Genomic DNA, 17,254 nt, shown 5'->3' with positions numbered 1-17,254 from the left:
ACTATTCTGAATGCTTTACATTAATTATGTAATTTAATACAAACAAAATCTCTATGAGAAAAGTACTGATATGATCCATGTTTTACAGCCTAGGAAAGCAAGATACAAATAATTAAATAAATTGCCCATTTAGTAAGTATCAGAACTGGAATTTGAATCTAGGAATGTAGTTCTAAAGTCCATTTATTCTATTTATTTTGAAGGTACATCTGTTGCTCTCTTAAAACTGTCCTGTTCATCTACACTGAAAGCCCTGACTTCAGCGTTATACAATTCATCCATGTAACAAAAAACATGTGTACCCCCTACATCTATTGAAATAAAAAAAGAGCAAATATTTTCTGCTGATATTGAAATAATCCCCCCTAAAATTTTAAAAAAACTGTCATACCATGTAAGAAAGTGGTCTCCAAGCTTTTTTGAGTAAAAGATCCATCAGTAAAAAGTAGACCTCAATAAAAGTTTACATTTTGAAGATGTATATACATTTCCTAATTTATAATTTTATTACATTATTTTAAATAATATATATTATGTGCATTATTAAACATACTTTAAGGTATAAGTTTAAAGAATAAAAGATGAAATAACATTATTTAAAGTAATTCAATATGATCCTCACTAAAATATCAGCATTTCATTTTTTAAAATGAAATATTGATTACACTTTAAATACAGCAATCCAAAGGTATAGATCTAACTTCAGTTTATTTTAATACTTGGTTTTAATGACTATCAGAACTGCAGCCTCAAAGATACATTAAATCTGTACTTTCACATTGTGTGTAGCAGAGATCTACCAACGTGAGTACTCTGTTCTAATGCTTATTTCTTCAGATCTTCAGTCATGCTTTCTTGTACTTTCCAGAAGTTTTTACTTACAGAACATTTTAAATATATCAGTTTTAATTGTAATGTGTTCTTCATGTGCCCCATTAGATTATTTTGGCAATCCACTTTGTAGACCACTAACATGAACCTGGAAATTGTATTTGGACTCTAAAGGATGGAAAGCTTGGTTGTTCACCAGCACAGGAAAAACCTCCATATTCTTAGATCCCTTGACTGAAAAGAACAGTGAGAACAAGCATCTCCAGGAGAGGATTGCTGGCACAACACACTAAATCCTATTGGCTGTTAACAAAGCCTTCATCACTGGCATCATGACTAAGTACAGTGAACACTAATGCCATATAGCTAACCACATCACTACTCGTATTGATATTTTACTACTCCTTTTAAGCATTTCTAAAATGAAGCAATCATTAGCTAGTCAAGTAATTAGATATCCACACAATTAAATTCTTAAAATTTTAGATGTCGGTTTAGCTTCTCTTCACTGGTCCTTCATTCGTAATTTGGTAGTTGTATGAGTGCTCATGAGCATCAACGCCATAACCTGACTACTGGGTATGAATCTTGGCTCTATTACTTTCTAACTGTGTCACTTTCAGCAAGTTATTTAGCCTCTCTCTACCTTTGTTACCACAAATGTGAAACAAATGTAATAAGGATAACAACAACAATAATAGTAATGGTAGCATTAAAAAGAAAAAGAATACTTATTTCATAAAGGTGGTGAAAGTGTTAAATAAATTAGTAAGTAAAGAATACTTGGAACAATGTCTGGCACATAGGAAGCACTCAATGAGTATTTAGCTCTCAAAAATACTATTTTTTGCATTGACTTGAGTTTCAATGCTACAGTAGTTTATAAGTACGTGCAAAATGCCACATTATCTCAGAACAATTGTTCATCCAATTGTATTCCCCAGCAGTCAATGCCCGGGTGGGAGAACATTGCTGTTTTCTGAAGTATAAATCTCAAGAGACTAGCATAGTTTCATGAATACTGTTAACATCCCAGAGTGATCTATTAAGAATTCTCTCCTCTTGTGATATTCAGGACCTACTTGAATATATTTATTATGTTTTCAAATTGTTTCATATGTTTCAATACATTTCAGATTACTCAACTTTTTTTCATATAATTATAGATGGAACTCCCATTTCACTGAGGTCTAATCCCTTCTGAACTGGGTTTTGGTAATCCCAGCAGAGGAATATCTTTTACTTCTGTAAATATTCCCAAGGCTGCTAAATCCTGAGGCTGGTGAGTGCTAAGCAAGATGAGGTTCATAGTGTTATGACAGAAATGCTCCCTAGCAGTATCGTGTAGGTATATGTGGGGGAAAAATTATTCTTTGTCACAATTCTGACAATAGATCAACAAAAACTGTGGCATCATAATTTCCGTGAGTTTTCACTAAATTTATACTAATGCTATTTTACACCTAAGCCTTATACATTTTATTTCTAACCATTATGTTACATTATAACAAAAGGTGTTTAACAGGTGCCAACCCGATCCACTTCTTCCTCACACAGCCTTCCTACAAACACCCAGGAGTCTCCAAGGGGCAAGAGTTCTACCAAGTCCAGGTGTGTTCTTTTCTGGCCCCGATGCTTTTAGATGCCCTTTCCTCCACTGCATAGCTTTAGGACATTTTATCAATCTTATCACATACACATACATTCAGGTTCCACAATAGTTGGAGCATCTGAAAATTTACCGCTTTCCTTTCTCTTCCTTTGTAGTCTCTTTTCAAACAGTTACAGATCAGCCTATATGAAAAGGGTGACTTCCTTGGGGTTTTCCACTAAGAAGCCAATGACCTCAGATTACAAAAAGATCAGATGTGAAAATAATTTGAAAGCTATGAAGTTAGGGTTGCTGTACTAAATACAGGATGCCCAGTTACTTGAATTGTAAGTAAACAAGGAATTTTTAAGTATAAGTATGTCCCAAAGAATATATGGCACCAATATTTAGAACCAGGATACTAGTTTCCTATATTTTGATTTGCTACATCTTGCATCCCTATGAGAAGGGCATATAAAGGTGAGTATTATACAAAAGAAAAGGTGGTTGGTAGGTACTTGACAGTACAAGCTGTATTTGTGACTTCCTGCAAAGGAAGTCATTTACTAGTTATAATTTGTCTTAATCTTTTTAAGAAACAGAAGCAGAATTCACAAATAATAAACACAGGAGACTTTATGTAATTGCCTACTTACCAAATATCTAGAATATCAATAATAAACATGAGTTAATGATAAACTGGCATTTATTTTAAACTGAACTTTAAGATTTTATTTAGAAATAATAAACACTGTAATTACATTTCATTATATATATTTAATGTATATGTGTAATGTATTATGTATGTATATATGTATATATGTGAATTTACATGCTTTTCTCCCTGTTTTAGTTTTCTATTGCTGCCACAACAAATTAGCACAATTTAGGAGCTTAAGACAACATACACTGTCTAAGTTCCATAGGTCAGAAGTCTAGGTATAGCATGGCTCAGCTAGTTCCTCTGTTTAGAGGCTCACTGGACTAAAATCAAGGCATCAGCCCCTCTGGAGGCTCAGTGTGGGGCAGAGGGCAGAATTTGTTTCCTGTTCATTCAGGTTGTTGACCAAATTCAGCTCCAGGCGATTTGGGGACTGAAGCCCCATTTCCTTGCTGGCTGTAAAACAGGGGTCCTTTTCAGCTTGTGGAGGTCTCCCAAATTGCCTGACTCATGGCCCCTTTTGTCTTCAAAGCCAGCAACCTCTAGTGGAGTCTTCATGATTCAATTCTCTCTTCCTCCACGTCTCCATTTCTGCCGCCTCTCTGCTACCTTTTCTTCTGCTAAATCTTTTCTGCCTTACGCGCTCACGTGATTCTAGTAGGCCCACCCAGATAATTCAGGATCACCTTTCTATCTTAAATTTATGACCTTAACTCTATCTGCAAAATCCCTTTTGCCATATTCACAGGTTGCAGGGATTAGGGTGTGGACATTTTGGGGCAGAGGGACATTATTCTGTTTACCACACACCCAATTTTCTGATACTCGAGATGATCAGCATTGTAACTAAGGCATGTAATGTGGTGGTTCCAATTGGGAAATGATAAAGAGAAAATCAGAAGACAAAACTTTAACCACATAATTCCAGTTGAATTCATAGACAATTAATAGAGAATACTTTTTAATTTTGATGCTTAAATTGATAACTACATACTCAGCCATTTCTGCAGGGCACTAAGGATTGAGAATGAACAACTGCTTTATACAGCCATTCAGTAGGCCAGAAGAAACCTGCCCTTTGTTCATGGCAGAAGCAGATTTGTCCTAGGCCAGTTAATTTAAACGTAATAAAACTATTTGAAAGGACATAGAAGTTGTGATCATGACACATTCTTAAATGAACCAGATTCCTTTTGATATATATGAAAAATTAAAGCATGGGTCTAAAAGTGCTGTAAAAGAAATTTTCTCATTCTTTTTGGTGAGATCTAACATCAGCATATAGATAGCTTCATCAATTATTGAGAAAAAGACTAAGAAAAGAAAAATGACAGATTGGAATGCTTCATTTTGAAGTCAGATTTTGAAGCCCTTGGGTTGAATATACCTGTAGGTCTAAATTCTTCAGAATTAGCTCCTGTCCTTTCACCAGCTCATCTATTTAAATTTCTGGTTTTAAAAAATAAGGCACTTAAAAAATTGTAACACACTGTCAAACAACAAAATGTATGTGCTCTAACTTTGAAATATATGAAATATATGAACTGCATATATCTCAAGTTAAGAAACAGGTCTCTGTATAGATAAATATCACTTAAGATGAAACAAGGAATATGATTTTAAATTTAAAATATTACTTTCTCTCAAGGGTTGTGTTCATGACTTAGACTGATTTTTTCCTTCACAGCTATTTTCATTCTCTTCTGTATTCTGAAATGAAGCAGTGAATTTCAGAGTTCTTATGTTTGCCATCTAAGGTCCTTGTCTTGTTTATTCCTATAAAAGGATCATGAACTCCAAGTTGACAACCTAAAATAGTTTAAAAATTAGACAAAAATTATGATGAGTAAATGTTCATTTACAAGTCATTAATTAGTTCCTGTGCTTTTGAGGCACTAACACTGAGAGATAAATCATCAGGGAACCACAGTGGATAAAGTAAGCACACATAGGTAAACACCCACAAGCAAAAATGCACATCATTTTAAAGCACCGTTTTCTTAATTAAGGTTAATATCAATGCTTTTCCTTATACTTTAAAGAATTATTCAAGTACTCAAGTCTGTAATCATGATGTAGCCACTGCCACGTTAGCATATTGCTAATATTAATAGTATCTTTTTAACTGTTCTACTTAAAGTGCAGACATTTCTCATCTGTCCTCAAAGTCATTACCTCTGGATTAATTGCAAACTGTTTCTTATTATCAGAAATACTTTCTAATTCTATATCATCTTGTTTTGAGCCACTCTTTTTTCCTCAGCTCAGACCCTTCATACTTCATAAAACTCCCAAAAGATACTTTTCCATATCATGTAAACTACAGAGAGTTTAACTTAATTTCCATGTCTACATACATAAAGCCACGTGCCTTTAGATGACTTTAGGTGGTACGGATTTTTTACTTATGGCTTCTGACTCTGTTAGAAAAATGATTTTGAGTAATTTATATTTTTATGAATAAAGAGAATGAAGACAATGTAAAAGGAATAAATGTAGGCTTTTCCAGTTACCCCAAATTTGCTGAATATTATGAAATTGGATATGATCCAGCAAATTTAGCAAATTTGGGGTAACTGAAGAAAAAATTATTCTAAATAATTTTAGGAAATTACTATTCTGGTAAAAATTATTATTATGATAAAAATTAAAGAATTATTCTGATGTTTGTTAAATGGTAAGGAAGACTTTACTCTGGCCTACTGTGATAGGTGTCAAGACAATGGCAAAAGGAGAGACAGATTGAGTCAACTCTGAAAACAGTAAAGACAACCAGGAAGGTATAGCCAAGGAGCAGCTTGAGGATAGTGGAATAATTACTAAGAAAAGACATCATGGGGAAGGAGAATTCTTGCTAAACTGCCTGGAGAGGATTCTTGTTGAAAGGCAGGCCAGGGTAATCAAATATCAAGGGTGGGAGATGAGGCATTTGATTAGATATTGAGAGTGATCAGATATCAGAAGTGGGAAGATTCTCTCTAAACTGACTGAGCAGGATTTTTGCTATAACTAAACTCCAAAAAGATTCTGAAACCCAAGGTTGAGGTCGAGTTGAGAAGCACCTGCTAAAGTTTGTTCAAGGAGAGAGTCTCGTAGGTTTTCTAGTGATTAAGGCAAAGAAAGACCATGTTGGCATACAGAGTTTGCATTGCTGAAAGCAGTCAAGAATACGCATCATTTTCTGAATTTCCATAGAATTGAACTCAGCTCTGATTTTATCATCTGAATAAATGTACACTGGGAGGCAATATGCAGATAAGGTGGCTTTTGAATGGAGGTGGCAAGAAAATGAGCCACGGGAATGTCTTAGAGCCCAGTAAGTACAACTGCCCCCAGCATGCCTGGTGTCCTGGAGGAACCATGGAGAATACATTGTGAGTGCAGTGAAATGGTCAAAGTATAGAGAAGTAACATTTGAAGGAAGAGATATAGCAGGGACCAAAACATTTCAGACCTTCAAGGCCATTGTGAGATCTTTGGCTTTAACTCTGAATAAGACAGGATGCCATTGGAGGATTCTAAATAGAGAAAATATTTGCCTTACTTTTTTTTGAGACAGAGTCTCTCTCTGTTGCCCTGGGTAGAGTGCAGTGGCATCATCCTAGTTCACTGCAACCTCAAACTCCCGAGCTCAAGCAATCCTCTTGCCTCAGCCTCCCAAGTAGCTGGGACTACAGGCATGCACCACCATGTCCTGCTAATTTTTCCATTTTTAGTAGAGAAAGGGTCTCACTCTTGCTCAGGCTGGTCTCAAACTCCTGAGCTTGAGAGATCCTCCCACTTGGACCTCCCAGAGCGTTAGGATTACAGGTGTGAGGCACTGCGATCAGCTGCTTTACCTTTTAAAGAGACTAATCTTACAGCTGTGATGAGACAGATTGTAGCAAGGCAAAGATGGCAGCAGGGAGCTCAATTAGGAGGTTTCTGCAGTAGCCCCAGGGAGGCATGATGGTGGCCTCTTTCAGGATAACAGCTGTGGAGATAGTAAGTAGTGTTCATAATTTGAATCTATTTTTATGGTAGAGGTTAGGGTTTTGCTGATTGATAAGACTGATAAGCTAGAAGAAAGATATAATTTTTTTTTTTTTTTGAGATGGGGAAGATTGCAGCAAAAATAGGTTCTTTGGGGGAAGAACAGCAATTCGGTTTGGGACATTTTTCTAATTCACAATGCCTATTAAACTTCCAAATGGAGGATTTCAGATAGGGCCTAAGGATAGATAGTATTTTGAACCATTAGGTCTGATCACCTAGGAAGTGAGTGTGCTAGATAGGTCCAATGGCTGAAATCCAGAGTAATCACTTATTTCTCTGTGTCGTCTCTTTTGCCTCTACTGGTCATTCAAGATTGGCTTAGAAATCACATTTTAGGGTGTTCTCACCTGTGTCCTTTGATGTCACTGTGCAAACAATTGCTGTATACTTTCTGAATTCTGTTGTATTTGCCTGTTGACTGTCGTTGCCTCCATTATACTGTAAGTTCCTTGAGGAAAAGGTCTATAATGCATAACTGATTCTTTACGTATCATAAAAATTATTACTGGTAAAAATTACTATTCTAGTAAAAATTAAAGAAAATGTTATTCTGATACTTGTTAAATGGTAAGGAAGATTTTATTTAGGACTACTGAGATAGGTGGCAAAATGATGGCAAAAGGAGACACAGGTAAGAGACAAACACTTAAGACAAAATCCATGTGATATTTGTCTCTGTCTTTTTCACCCACCTCATCTCATGCTACTCTTCCCTTTGTTCACTACACCCTAGACACCTTTATCAATTGTTTATAGGAATATCACTTTCTCAAATCCTCAAGCCTCAGGGCTTTTTTCTATGCTGTTTTTCTTCATGGAGTGCTTTTATCACTTCATTCTTTGATCTGCTGATGCATTATAATTTATAAGAACTGGGTTTAAATACTAAGTCCTAAGACAGGTACTTCCTGAGCCTTCATTCTAATCCATCTCCATTTTGTCTCTCCTAACAGTTCAAATTTGTGAATTAATAGCATTTACCAAGGTTTGTGGATTTATAAGTATTTGTATGATTGTTCACTACCTAATTTCTTAATGGAATCTTAATGGAGAAAAGGACCATGTTGTTTTATTTATTAATATGTATCCAGCCCTTGCTACTATACCAAACACTTAATAGATGCTTTATAAAATTATTAGAAAAAATGAAAATAAAAAGCTCCATATATTCATATAATTATCAAAGAATATGCATAATATAATCAATGTATTTGTTTTTTTATTACATAAAACTATAAAATCTTTTGATAAAATTGTTTTAACCTGTTTTCTTATACATTTGGGAAAATATAAGCTTATGGAATAAGAATTAGTCTCCCACTAGCCCAGCAGCACCTGGTTTTTATAAATATGTAAACAGAAAAAAATGTACTTTCAAGATCTGGGTCACCCCAAGGGAATGTTCCATTTCCTCTCTTCACTATTTTAGCATGTGATGTAGACTAGCACATCCAAAATGTATATGTACTTCTGAAAAACCATAGCAGTATGGTCATACTGTAGTTGTTCATACTATTTTTCAAAAACTCAGTTTTATCAAAATCAAATATTTAAGAAACTTTAATAAATATTATACATTACTCACTTATGTGGAAAAATTGTGGGACTAAAGAACACTTTTTAAATTATTTCTTTTCTCTTATAATGCTTCCTTTGTTGAGACAAGCTTAATGTAAGTACCTCACAAAAATTATTTGAAGATTTTTCAAACCAATGATGGCTTGACATATATTATTTATGCTAAGCAAATTTTAATACTTTTTATTATTTAAAAAATATATCATACATTTATAAAATTAAATACAATTGTTGATTTCAAATTTATTCAAACAAGTTATAGTTATTGAAACCTAGAAAATACTAAGTATTCCACTTTCATAAGTATCAAAGGCTATTTATAAAAATAAATATTATTAAATTGTCATTTCAGTTAATTATTTGAACATACAAATACAGTGAAACTGTCAACTAAATCAATTTAAATATACTTTATCTCTCCTCTGCAATTGTAAAGTCTTTGTATGGAAGCATTACTGTAATTAGAATTAATTAATCATATAATTAGAAGTAATGGACATTTGGAAACAGGAAGAAGAGACTAGACTTTTAATTCCTATAAGATTTCCTCTCAAGGACCTCTCCATGGGGAAGTGACAACACAAAATTCTCTGACTCATTATGTCATACTGTTTTTTATAATAGTAATTACTAAATTTCATTTGAGAACCTATATAAAACTCCTTAGAATATAGAAAAAAGAAAAAAGAAATTTTGGATATCTATAGCCCTCTGAATAACTAGTATAAGAATTAGCTGAAAATTATAATATTGTACTTTGCTATTGTCATTTCAAAATGGCTTTTGAAAATCTGTTTGGATTAATAAAACATATTCAATAAAAGATTAACCTTCCAATTATTTCTATAATATTTCATATTTTAAATTATTAATCTGCTCATATTAGAATACACATTTAAAATATACCCTTCATTTAATCGTATGACACTGCAAATATGACTTGAAGTTTTCAAAAAACATAGGAAAAGAAGGAAAAAAGAGGAAACTTCATAATGCAGTCACATTAAAAGGGGTAAAAACTGTGCATTCTATTTAGCCCATATTACATAATGTAAATAATAGAATGTGTTTATTAAAAAAAATGATTTGCCTTCCAACATTTATTTCATCAATTACTATTTTGCAAGCTTCTAAGGTTAAATCTAGGGAAAGGAAATCTCAGCATAAATATTAAGAAAGATTCTACATGATTCTTACAAAAGAAAGTACATTCAAACATTTTCTAGCAATAAAAATTGAAGTTGTTTTGTTGTGTTTTCTAATTTCCTTTCAATTTTTTCTTTTCCAGTCTCAATTTTTAAAGGGTTAACAGAATTATCACTAACACCTCTCCTCAAAGAAACAGTATATAATTTAATGAACAGAAATTTGCTTTCTCAAGTGTTTCTAAAGCTTTCCAAACCAAAATTTATCTTACCGTGAATATTAATCATATTAGTGGCAGCAGACGATACTCTTCAATCTTTAGGTGTGATCTGAAGAAGTTTGCTGAACAGGCAGTTTAGCACAATCTGGTGAATTGTACTAATTAGTTACAATTTTCAGTGATATGGTGAAGAACAACCACAGATTTATTTGCCTAAGTCTACTAGAGCATTTGTACTTTGTAATATATATAAAAATGCTATGTTTTTTTTGTTTCTATCTTATTGAAATCTTCACTATTTATTTCCTTTATATGTATCTAATTTCCTATAAAAATTATCTCTTCTTTGAAATTAATATATTTTCCCAGGTTAATCTCTTGGCTTTTGGAGTTATCATATACAAAGTTTTTCGTCACACTGCAGGACTGAAACCAGAAGTTAGTTGCTATGAGAACATAAGGTAAATGTTTCTTTAAATCCATTTTGTTTAGTCATTAAAAGCTTTAGTAACTTAAAGTACAAATAATTTTTGGAATCATTTTTAAAATAATTGTTTCATACTTTCTTTCACCATATCTAAAATATTTATTGGAAAATAGAATTTAATGTTTAATAAGACTACTGCCACTGCAGATTAAATGGTCAGTGAAGCAATCTTTTCAAACATACACCCCTTTGATAGGGAAAAGAGGATGACTGTGTTTTAAGTCAAAAGTAGGCCTTAATATTGTGTTGATTTTTTTTGTTTGTTTTGTTTTGTTTTTGGTAAAACATTTCTCAGAGCTTAGTAATTGTTTCTTTCTTGTGATTCTTAGTTAGCATATTGCCATAATTTTTCCTCACCCCCCTGTCTTTAAAACTGATTTATTGAGTCCTTGAAAATGATTTGTTCAGGAAAAGCTGAAGTATACTATAGGGAACGTTGGAAACAACTGACTATTTGTGTTGCCTGGGAACACTCCTGTAGTTTCAGTACCTTGCACAAGATTTATAGTTGGGATTTAGCAAATGTTTGATCGATTACTTTCTTTGAGTCCTCACCATTCATGGTTTCATGTAGTGTGCTGGTTTTAATAAAGCTGAAAATGACTCATTTTCTGAGGAGCACTACTAAAACACCTTCTGCAGTAGAGAATAACTGGCCTAAAATGAATGCGAGAATAATCATTAGTTGCTTCGTTTTCAAGGCAGTATCCTCAGTGAGCAGGATTGAATATTGTTTTACCAAAAGTCACAGGCAAACAGTTGAAAATTTGTAAACCTGAGTGTGTGTCTTTTTTTCTTTATTTTTTAATAAATCAGTATTCTGGCCTGAATTTATTTTGAGGTAACTGTATTTCAAAAGCAAAAAAAAAAAAAATCTAGTTTTGTATCCTATATTTTCTTCCCTACTAACCTTGAAAGGAAAGCAGAGCCTCCTTTGATGTCATGGACCTGGGCTGATCCCAGTCTACATGGTATACATTCCAGGGTTTCTTAGGGAAAATAATTCTTAGCAGACATATGTCTTACCTTCAGAAATTACTGCAACATTAGATTTGAAATCAAAGCATGCACACTGCAGTACACCAGATAAAATACTTTAAGATTAAGGAAATTCCTTTTAAAATACCATATTTTAGTAACAGTACCTTGACTTTGGAAGCACATCCTGCCACAGGCAGGAGCATACCCTAAAGGTTATCCCATGTAAATGCAGCGCAACTTGTCAGTTTAAAAATCATTATTGATCTTTGTAAAAGATTTCATGGTTATACCAAAAACTCATTTTCCACATAATTTGAGTAATTTGGGAACTCTGTTGAGCATACATGGCTTTCTTAGCTGAAACATTCTAAATATATGATAGGTCTTGTGCAAGAGGAGCCCTCGCTCTCCTGTTCCTTCTTGGCACCACCTGGATCTTTGGGGTTCTCCATGTCGTGCATGCATCCGTGGTTACAGCTTACCTCTTCACAGTCAGCAATGCCTTCCAGGGGATGTTCATTTTCTTATTCCTGTGTGTTTTATCTAGAAAGGTAAGCAATTTATTTTGGTCAACCCTATAGTATGTTCATGTAGCATCAGTTACCAAATTAATAGAAAATTCTTATTCTTGTAGATTTATGGCTTCTGCCTTTATTGCCCAAATAACAGTGTCATTTCAGTATCAAAATAATCAGAGCACCTAGCTGTTCATAGGAAAATATGCTTTAAAAAAATCTTGCTATTAGGGATGTAAATAAATACATTCACACAAGCATATGCTGACAGATAATCAGAATACTACCTTAGAAAACCAAATGCAATAATTTATTGTGATTTGAAAAACAATTGATGTTACTGTCATGATTATGTTTAATATTTCTCCCTTTTTGCTTCGCTTTTTAGATTCAAGAAGAGTATTATAGATTGTTCAAAAATGTGCCTTGTTGTTTTGGCTGTTTAAGGTAAACATAAAGAACTATGGATAATTATAACTGCACAGAAGCCAAAGACCCAAGCTGTGGGTGACCAGTGTATAAAGTTGATTCAATCAAATTATTCAGTTATGGATTACTAGATAATCGGATATTACAAATCAGTTTTTCTGTTTACAGTATAGGAACTGTAGATAACAAGAGTTGAAATTATGTACCATATAGCTATAGTATGCTTTCCTACATGACATAGTTAGTTATGTCAAAAATAGTATTGCAGATATTTGGAAAGTAATTGGTTTCTCAAGAGTGATATCACTGCACCCAAGGAAAGATTTTCTTTCTAACACAAAAAATATATGAATGTCCTGAAGGAAACCACTGGTTTGATATTTTTGTGACTCCCGTTGCCTCTGAAACTAGTACCCTACCACCTTGGTAATGAGGTCCGTTATAGAAAGTGCAACATGAGAGAACGAAGGGGCTGAATATGAAATGGTGAAAAGGGAATGGCTGTGATAACAAGGAGATGTATTTTGAATAAACTTTTTTTTCTGTAAACTAGATGAGAAACTGTTGAGAATTGAATAAAGAATTGAAGAAACACATCTTACCATTTTGTGAATTGTTCTGAACTTAAAAATTTCTACTAAAATAACTTAGATCTTTATTTGCTATATCCATTTCCTTTCCCAATATTCTAAAAAACCAACTCCACAAATTAAAAAAAAGACACATATCTGTTTTTTAAGTTAACATTAGATTGAAGTATATACTGTTTCTATACTTATTTCACAGATTTTGATTTCAGATATTTAATCAGTAAAATATAAATGTGTCAAATATAATACTGTTTATGCCTGTAAATGTAAACATAGTGTATATAAAGCTGAAGAATTCTATTACCTTAAGTGTGGTGAAAATTATTGTATCTCATTAGACTAGTATCTTTGAATACTTTATTATTTTTAATTTTAGAAATATAATCTATATCGCATATTCCCTTTTAATTTACTATTTTTAAAAGGTCATTGTAAATATGAAAGTATTCATGAAGTGAATTGCTATTTTTTTCTGTTCAGAAAAGTACACATTTAAAAATGTTATTTATAACAAAAAAATCACTGAGAACTATAGAAGTTTTCACAGTGGATCTATTTTCTGACAGTTTTCTACCATCTCTTAAAGCTTATCTGCTTAAATGTATGGCTTCTCATTAAGATGTAGAAGCAGTGGCTTTATTTCAAAAATATGTAATTGTTCTTCATCTACCTGTAAAAGTGTGCCAATACACTAAATGTTACACCTTTAAATTAATTTTTCCAGCTGTTGAAGTCTGTCAAATCTTGTTCTAACAAATAAAATGTTACCTAAATGAAGCAATGCTGCTACTGCTTTGCTGAGTTGTTTTCTCAAGAAAGATGAGCTAGCTGCCACTAGGTCTTTTATATTTTTAGGGAATCCAAGAACTTTTCATTATATCTTTTAATTTCTTACATAGTAAACCTGTAGTCTATTATTATCATTGTCGTTACAGGATAGTTGTTTAAGAATGTGATATTGAAAAACTAATCTGTTCAATCAGATGTGTTTCTTGTATACAAAACTAGATGTGGTGGGCAGATGAATGGTCCCCCAAAATATCCGTGTCTTAATCTTCAAAACCTATGGATATGTTAGATCACATGGCTAGGAGAATTAAGGTCACAGATGAAATTAACATTGCTAATCGGCTCACCTTGAGACGGGGAGAGTATCCTGGCTTACCCAGGTGTGCCTACGTAAACAGAAAGGTCCTTGTAAGTGAAAGAGGGAGGCAGAAGAGAGAGCACCACAGTGATGCAGCGTGACACAGACTCTACCAGCCATTGCTAGCTTTGAAACAGAACAAGTCTGCAAGCCAAGGAATAAGGACATCCTCTATATGCTGAAAAAGTCAAGGAAACAGATTCTTTCCTAGAGTCTCTGGAAGGAAGTCAGCCCTGCTGATATCTTTATTTTAGCCCAGGGAGACCCATTTCAAACTTCTAACCTCCGGAACTGTGAGATAGATTTACATTGTTTTAAGCCACCAAGTTTGGAATAACTTGTTACAGCAGCCATAGGAAACTAATACTATGGAACTATTTATGTAGTAACATCTTTAGAGACAAACTACTGTTCGTAGCATTAGGGCAGACCTTAACTCAGGTGTCTTGTTTTCATGCACCCTCCCAGAGATATCCTCGGATAAAGCCTATATTCTTTAGCGTGACGTTTAAGGCTTTCTCGTATCAGCTTACCTCCCCGGTTTTCACTTTTGTCCTATGAAAGTTTCTTCAGTCATACCAAACTGTTTACTTTTCCCAAAACTTACTATAGTTTAACAAATTCCCTATTTCTGGAATTTCCTCCTTGTGGTAATCATTCCTCTGACAAATACCTACTCGTCCCTATGTATCTTTCTCTACGAAGTCTTCCCTGGCTCACACAAGTAATTAATAACTCCCACCTTTTTGTCCCCACTCTGTATAGTACTTATCTATATACCATTGCACTGTGTTGCCATTGTTTAATATTTAGCCTGAGCTTAGGACATTCATTGTATGTAGTTTCTTTTTTTCTTCTTTAATGGCTAATACCTTTTCTCTTTTTGGCCTCCTGAACCAATGTTACTTATCTTCTGCTGCCTCCTGACCACATGATTGATGTGATAATGAGTCTGGATTCTCTGAACAGTCTGCTTTTTTGCTTTAGGTATCACATTCTAGAAGCTGACTTAGGCAAGCCGTTCATGCTTGTTTCACACATGTCTTACAGTTACGTGGGAAGGGCTGGCCCAGCAATCTCAAATTAGTGAAGTAGAGCAAGCAGAGGAACTGGCCACTGAAGTAGCTTTGATATTATACTATGCTTCAGCTCAGTTTTGTCTAGGAAAGATCTTCTTTGACAAGGAGCTTGCCAAACTAGTAAAGTTGTGCTTCATATTTTATTTGGCTGTTATTTCTCATTCCTCTTCCTCATTTGATAGTGAATAGGGTAAATATTAGGATTTGAGACTCAACCTCCTCAACCCATAAAATATATCATAAGTTCATCAATAAATACTAATTTACGAACTCCTCTTTTCCTCATAAACAAAGGTGGAGGAATTATAAGATCTCAAAAGATTCAATCAAAGAGCTCAATATTTTAGGCTTGGCCTCAATGAGATGGATGGACACTAAATAAGTGTAAGATAAAATCTCAAACTGTGTGAAAACTTGCTATTAACTAGAGATGTAATAATACCCTAATAAAAAAATCTGTTGATCGATTGATAACACTGTCATTAGAAAAAAACTTATTTGCATGCAATGTAACAGTTAGAAAAAATTATAAGAAAGTCCATAAGCAAATACTCCACAATCTGCATACTAGGCATAACAAACTTTGCATACTAATTTGTGAGGACATCATTTCTTCAGTCCTTTTCAATTCAATGCCAAATACTTAAGATTAAATACTAACTCTGTATGTCTTAATTTTCTATATATTCTATCTAACTTACTATACCTGTCTTCAATGCCCTATATAATAGGACCCTTTTTAATGGTTCAACATTACTGTCTAATTGCCCCAACATGAAATCTTTGATGAAAGTATGCATTATGAATTCAATGTGGATCCAGAAAGACTACCCCATTGTTCAAGTTTTTTCCTCTACCTGGGATGTCTTCTCCCATGCAAATTCTACCCATCAGTCAAGGCTCCCCTCTATGAAGCTGTCTGATTAATTTGATTCCTATTAATTTCCCCACTCACTACAATATAGTACATACAGAGTGTACATGATAACATAGCACTTAATAGGCATTGTTGTGAAGTCATCATTTAGTGTTCAAGCTTCAAACTCCTGGGTTTTAGATTATAGATAGAAAGCAATAACAGTAATGGCACTTGAAGAAAAAAAATTCTTTCTTGAAAGTTGATAACGATTTCAGTTGTTAAATTGTACTATCTCATTTAATTCTTGCAGTGACATATACAATTCTATCCTCATTTTTCAATGTGAAGAATACCTACTCTTGCACAGGTAGGAAATTGCAAAGTCAGTGTTCAAATTCAAGGCCCCAGGTTTTCCTGCTCCCCTATGCCAGCTCTCAGAAACTTGCTCAGACTCACTCAGATAGAAAGTGAAAACCCAGCTTTCTGCCTCTCCAGGGCACGTTCTATAGCTATAAATATGTATAGTATAAGGACAATATTCCTGTTTACAAATATGTCCTCTAGGAGTCGGGAAGCATGACATTCTTTTTTAACATGGGATTTTAACATGTCCTTTCTATATGCATATGCAATTTGAAATTAGTGCATATCAAATGTTTTAAGGTAAAATGTTTTTATCCTTTTTCTCTTTGCTTTGTCTATTTCTTCCCCATACATTTATTTCTATCCCCCATTCTTAATCACAAACCAAGGAATGAGGGTAGCCTCTAGAAGCTGAAAAAGGCCAGGCAATGGACCCTAGAGCCTGTAGAAGAAAGTCAGCCCTGCTAACACCTTTATTTTAGCCCAGGGAGTTCAACTTAATAAATTGGCAATTCACCTTAACAAACTGGTATATATTCTTCCATATTTTTCTTCCTGATCGTATCATACTGAAATCATTAATATGAGATCTCATTAGAAAAATGTCTCTGTTACCTGCTTTTCTTACTTGGTAAATTAACATTATAGCCCATTAATTCTTTTTAGTGGTTGAATAATATTCCATATTGAGGATGGATCATAAACTGCACAGCTGATATACAATCTGGGTTAGTATAATAAT

At 33.8% G+C, this 17,254-nt stretch overlaps 1 protein-coding gene across 1 annotated transcript in view; it reads left to right on the top strand.

Annotated features, from left to right (window-relative positions):
* ADGRL4 (adhesion G protein-coupled receptor L4) overlaps positions 1 to 12,697 on the top strand; it is a 107,780-nt gene extending 95,083 nt beyond the window's left edge. The window contains exons 13-15 of the mRNA XM_069478118.1: positions 10,432 to 10,523; positions 11,913 to 12,081; positions 12,434 to 12,697. Coding sequence (XP_069334219.1) covers positions 10,432 to 10,523; positions 11,913 to 12,081; positions 12,434 to 12,496 — 324 coding nt within the window. The 3' untranslated portion in view covers positions 12,497 to 12,697. The remainder of the gene's footprint in view (positions 1 to 10,431; positions 10,524 to 11,912; positions 12,082 to 12,433) is intronic.
* The last annotated feature ends 4,557 nt before the right edge of the window (positions 12,698 to 17,254 follow it).

The sequence above is a fragment of the Eulemur rufifrons genome, chromosome 8, assembly GCF_041146395.1.
Source record: "Eulemur rufifrons isolate Redbay chromosome 8, OSU_ERuf_1, whole genome shotgun sequence".
In the NCBI taxonomy this organism is placed as follows: domain Eukaryota; kingdom Metazoa; phylum Chordata; class Mammalia; order Primates; family Lemuridae; genus Eulemur; species Eulemur rufifrons.
This window is presented reverse-complemented; position numbering and strand designations above follow the sequence as displayed.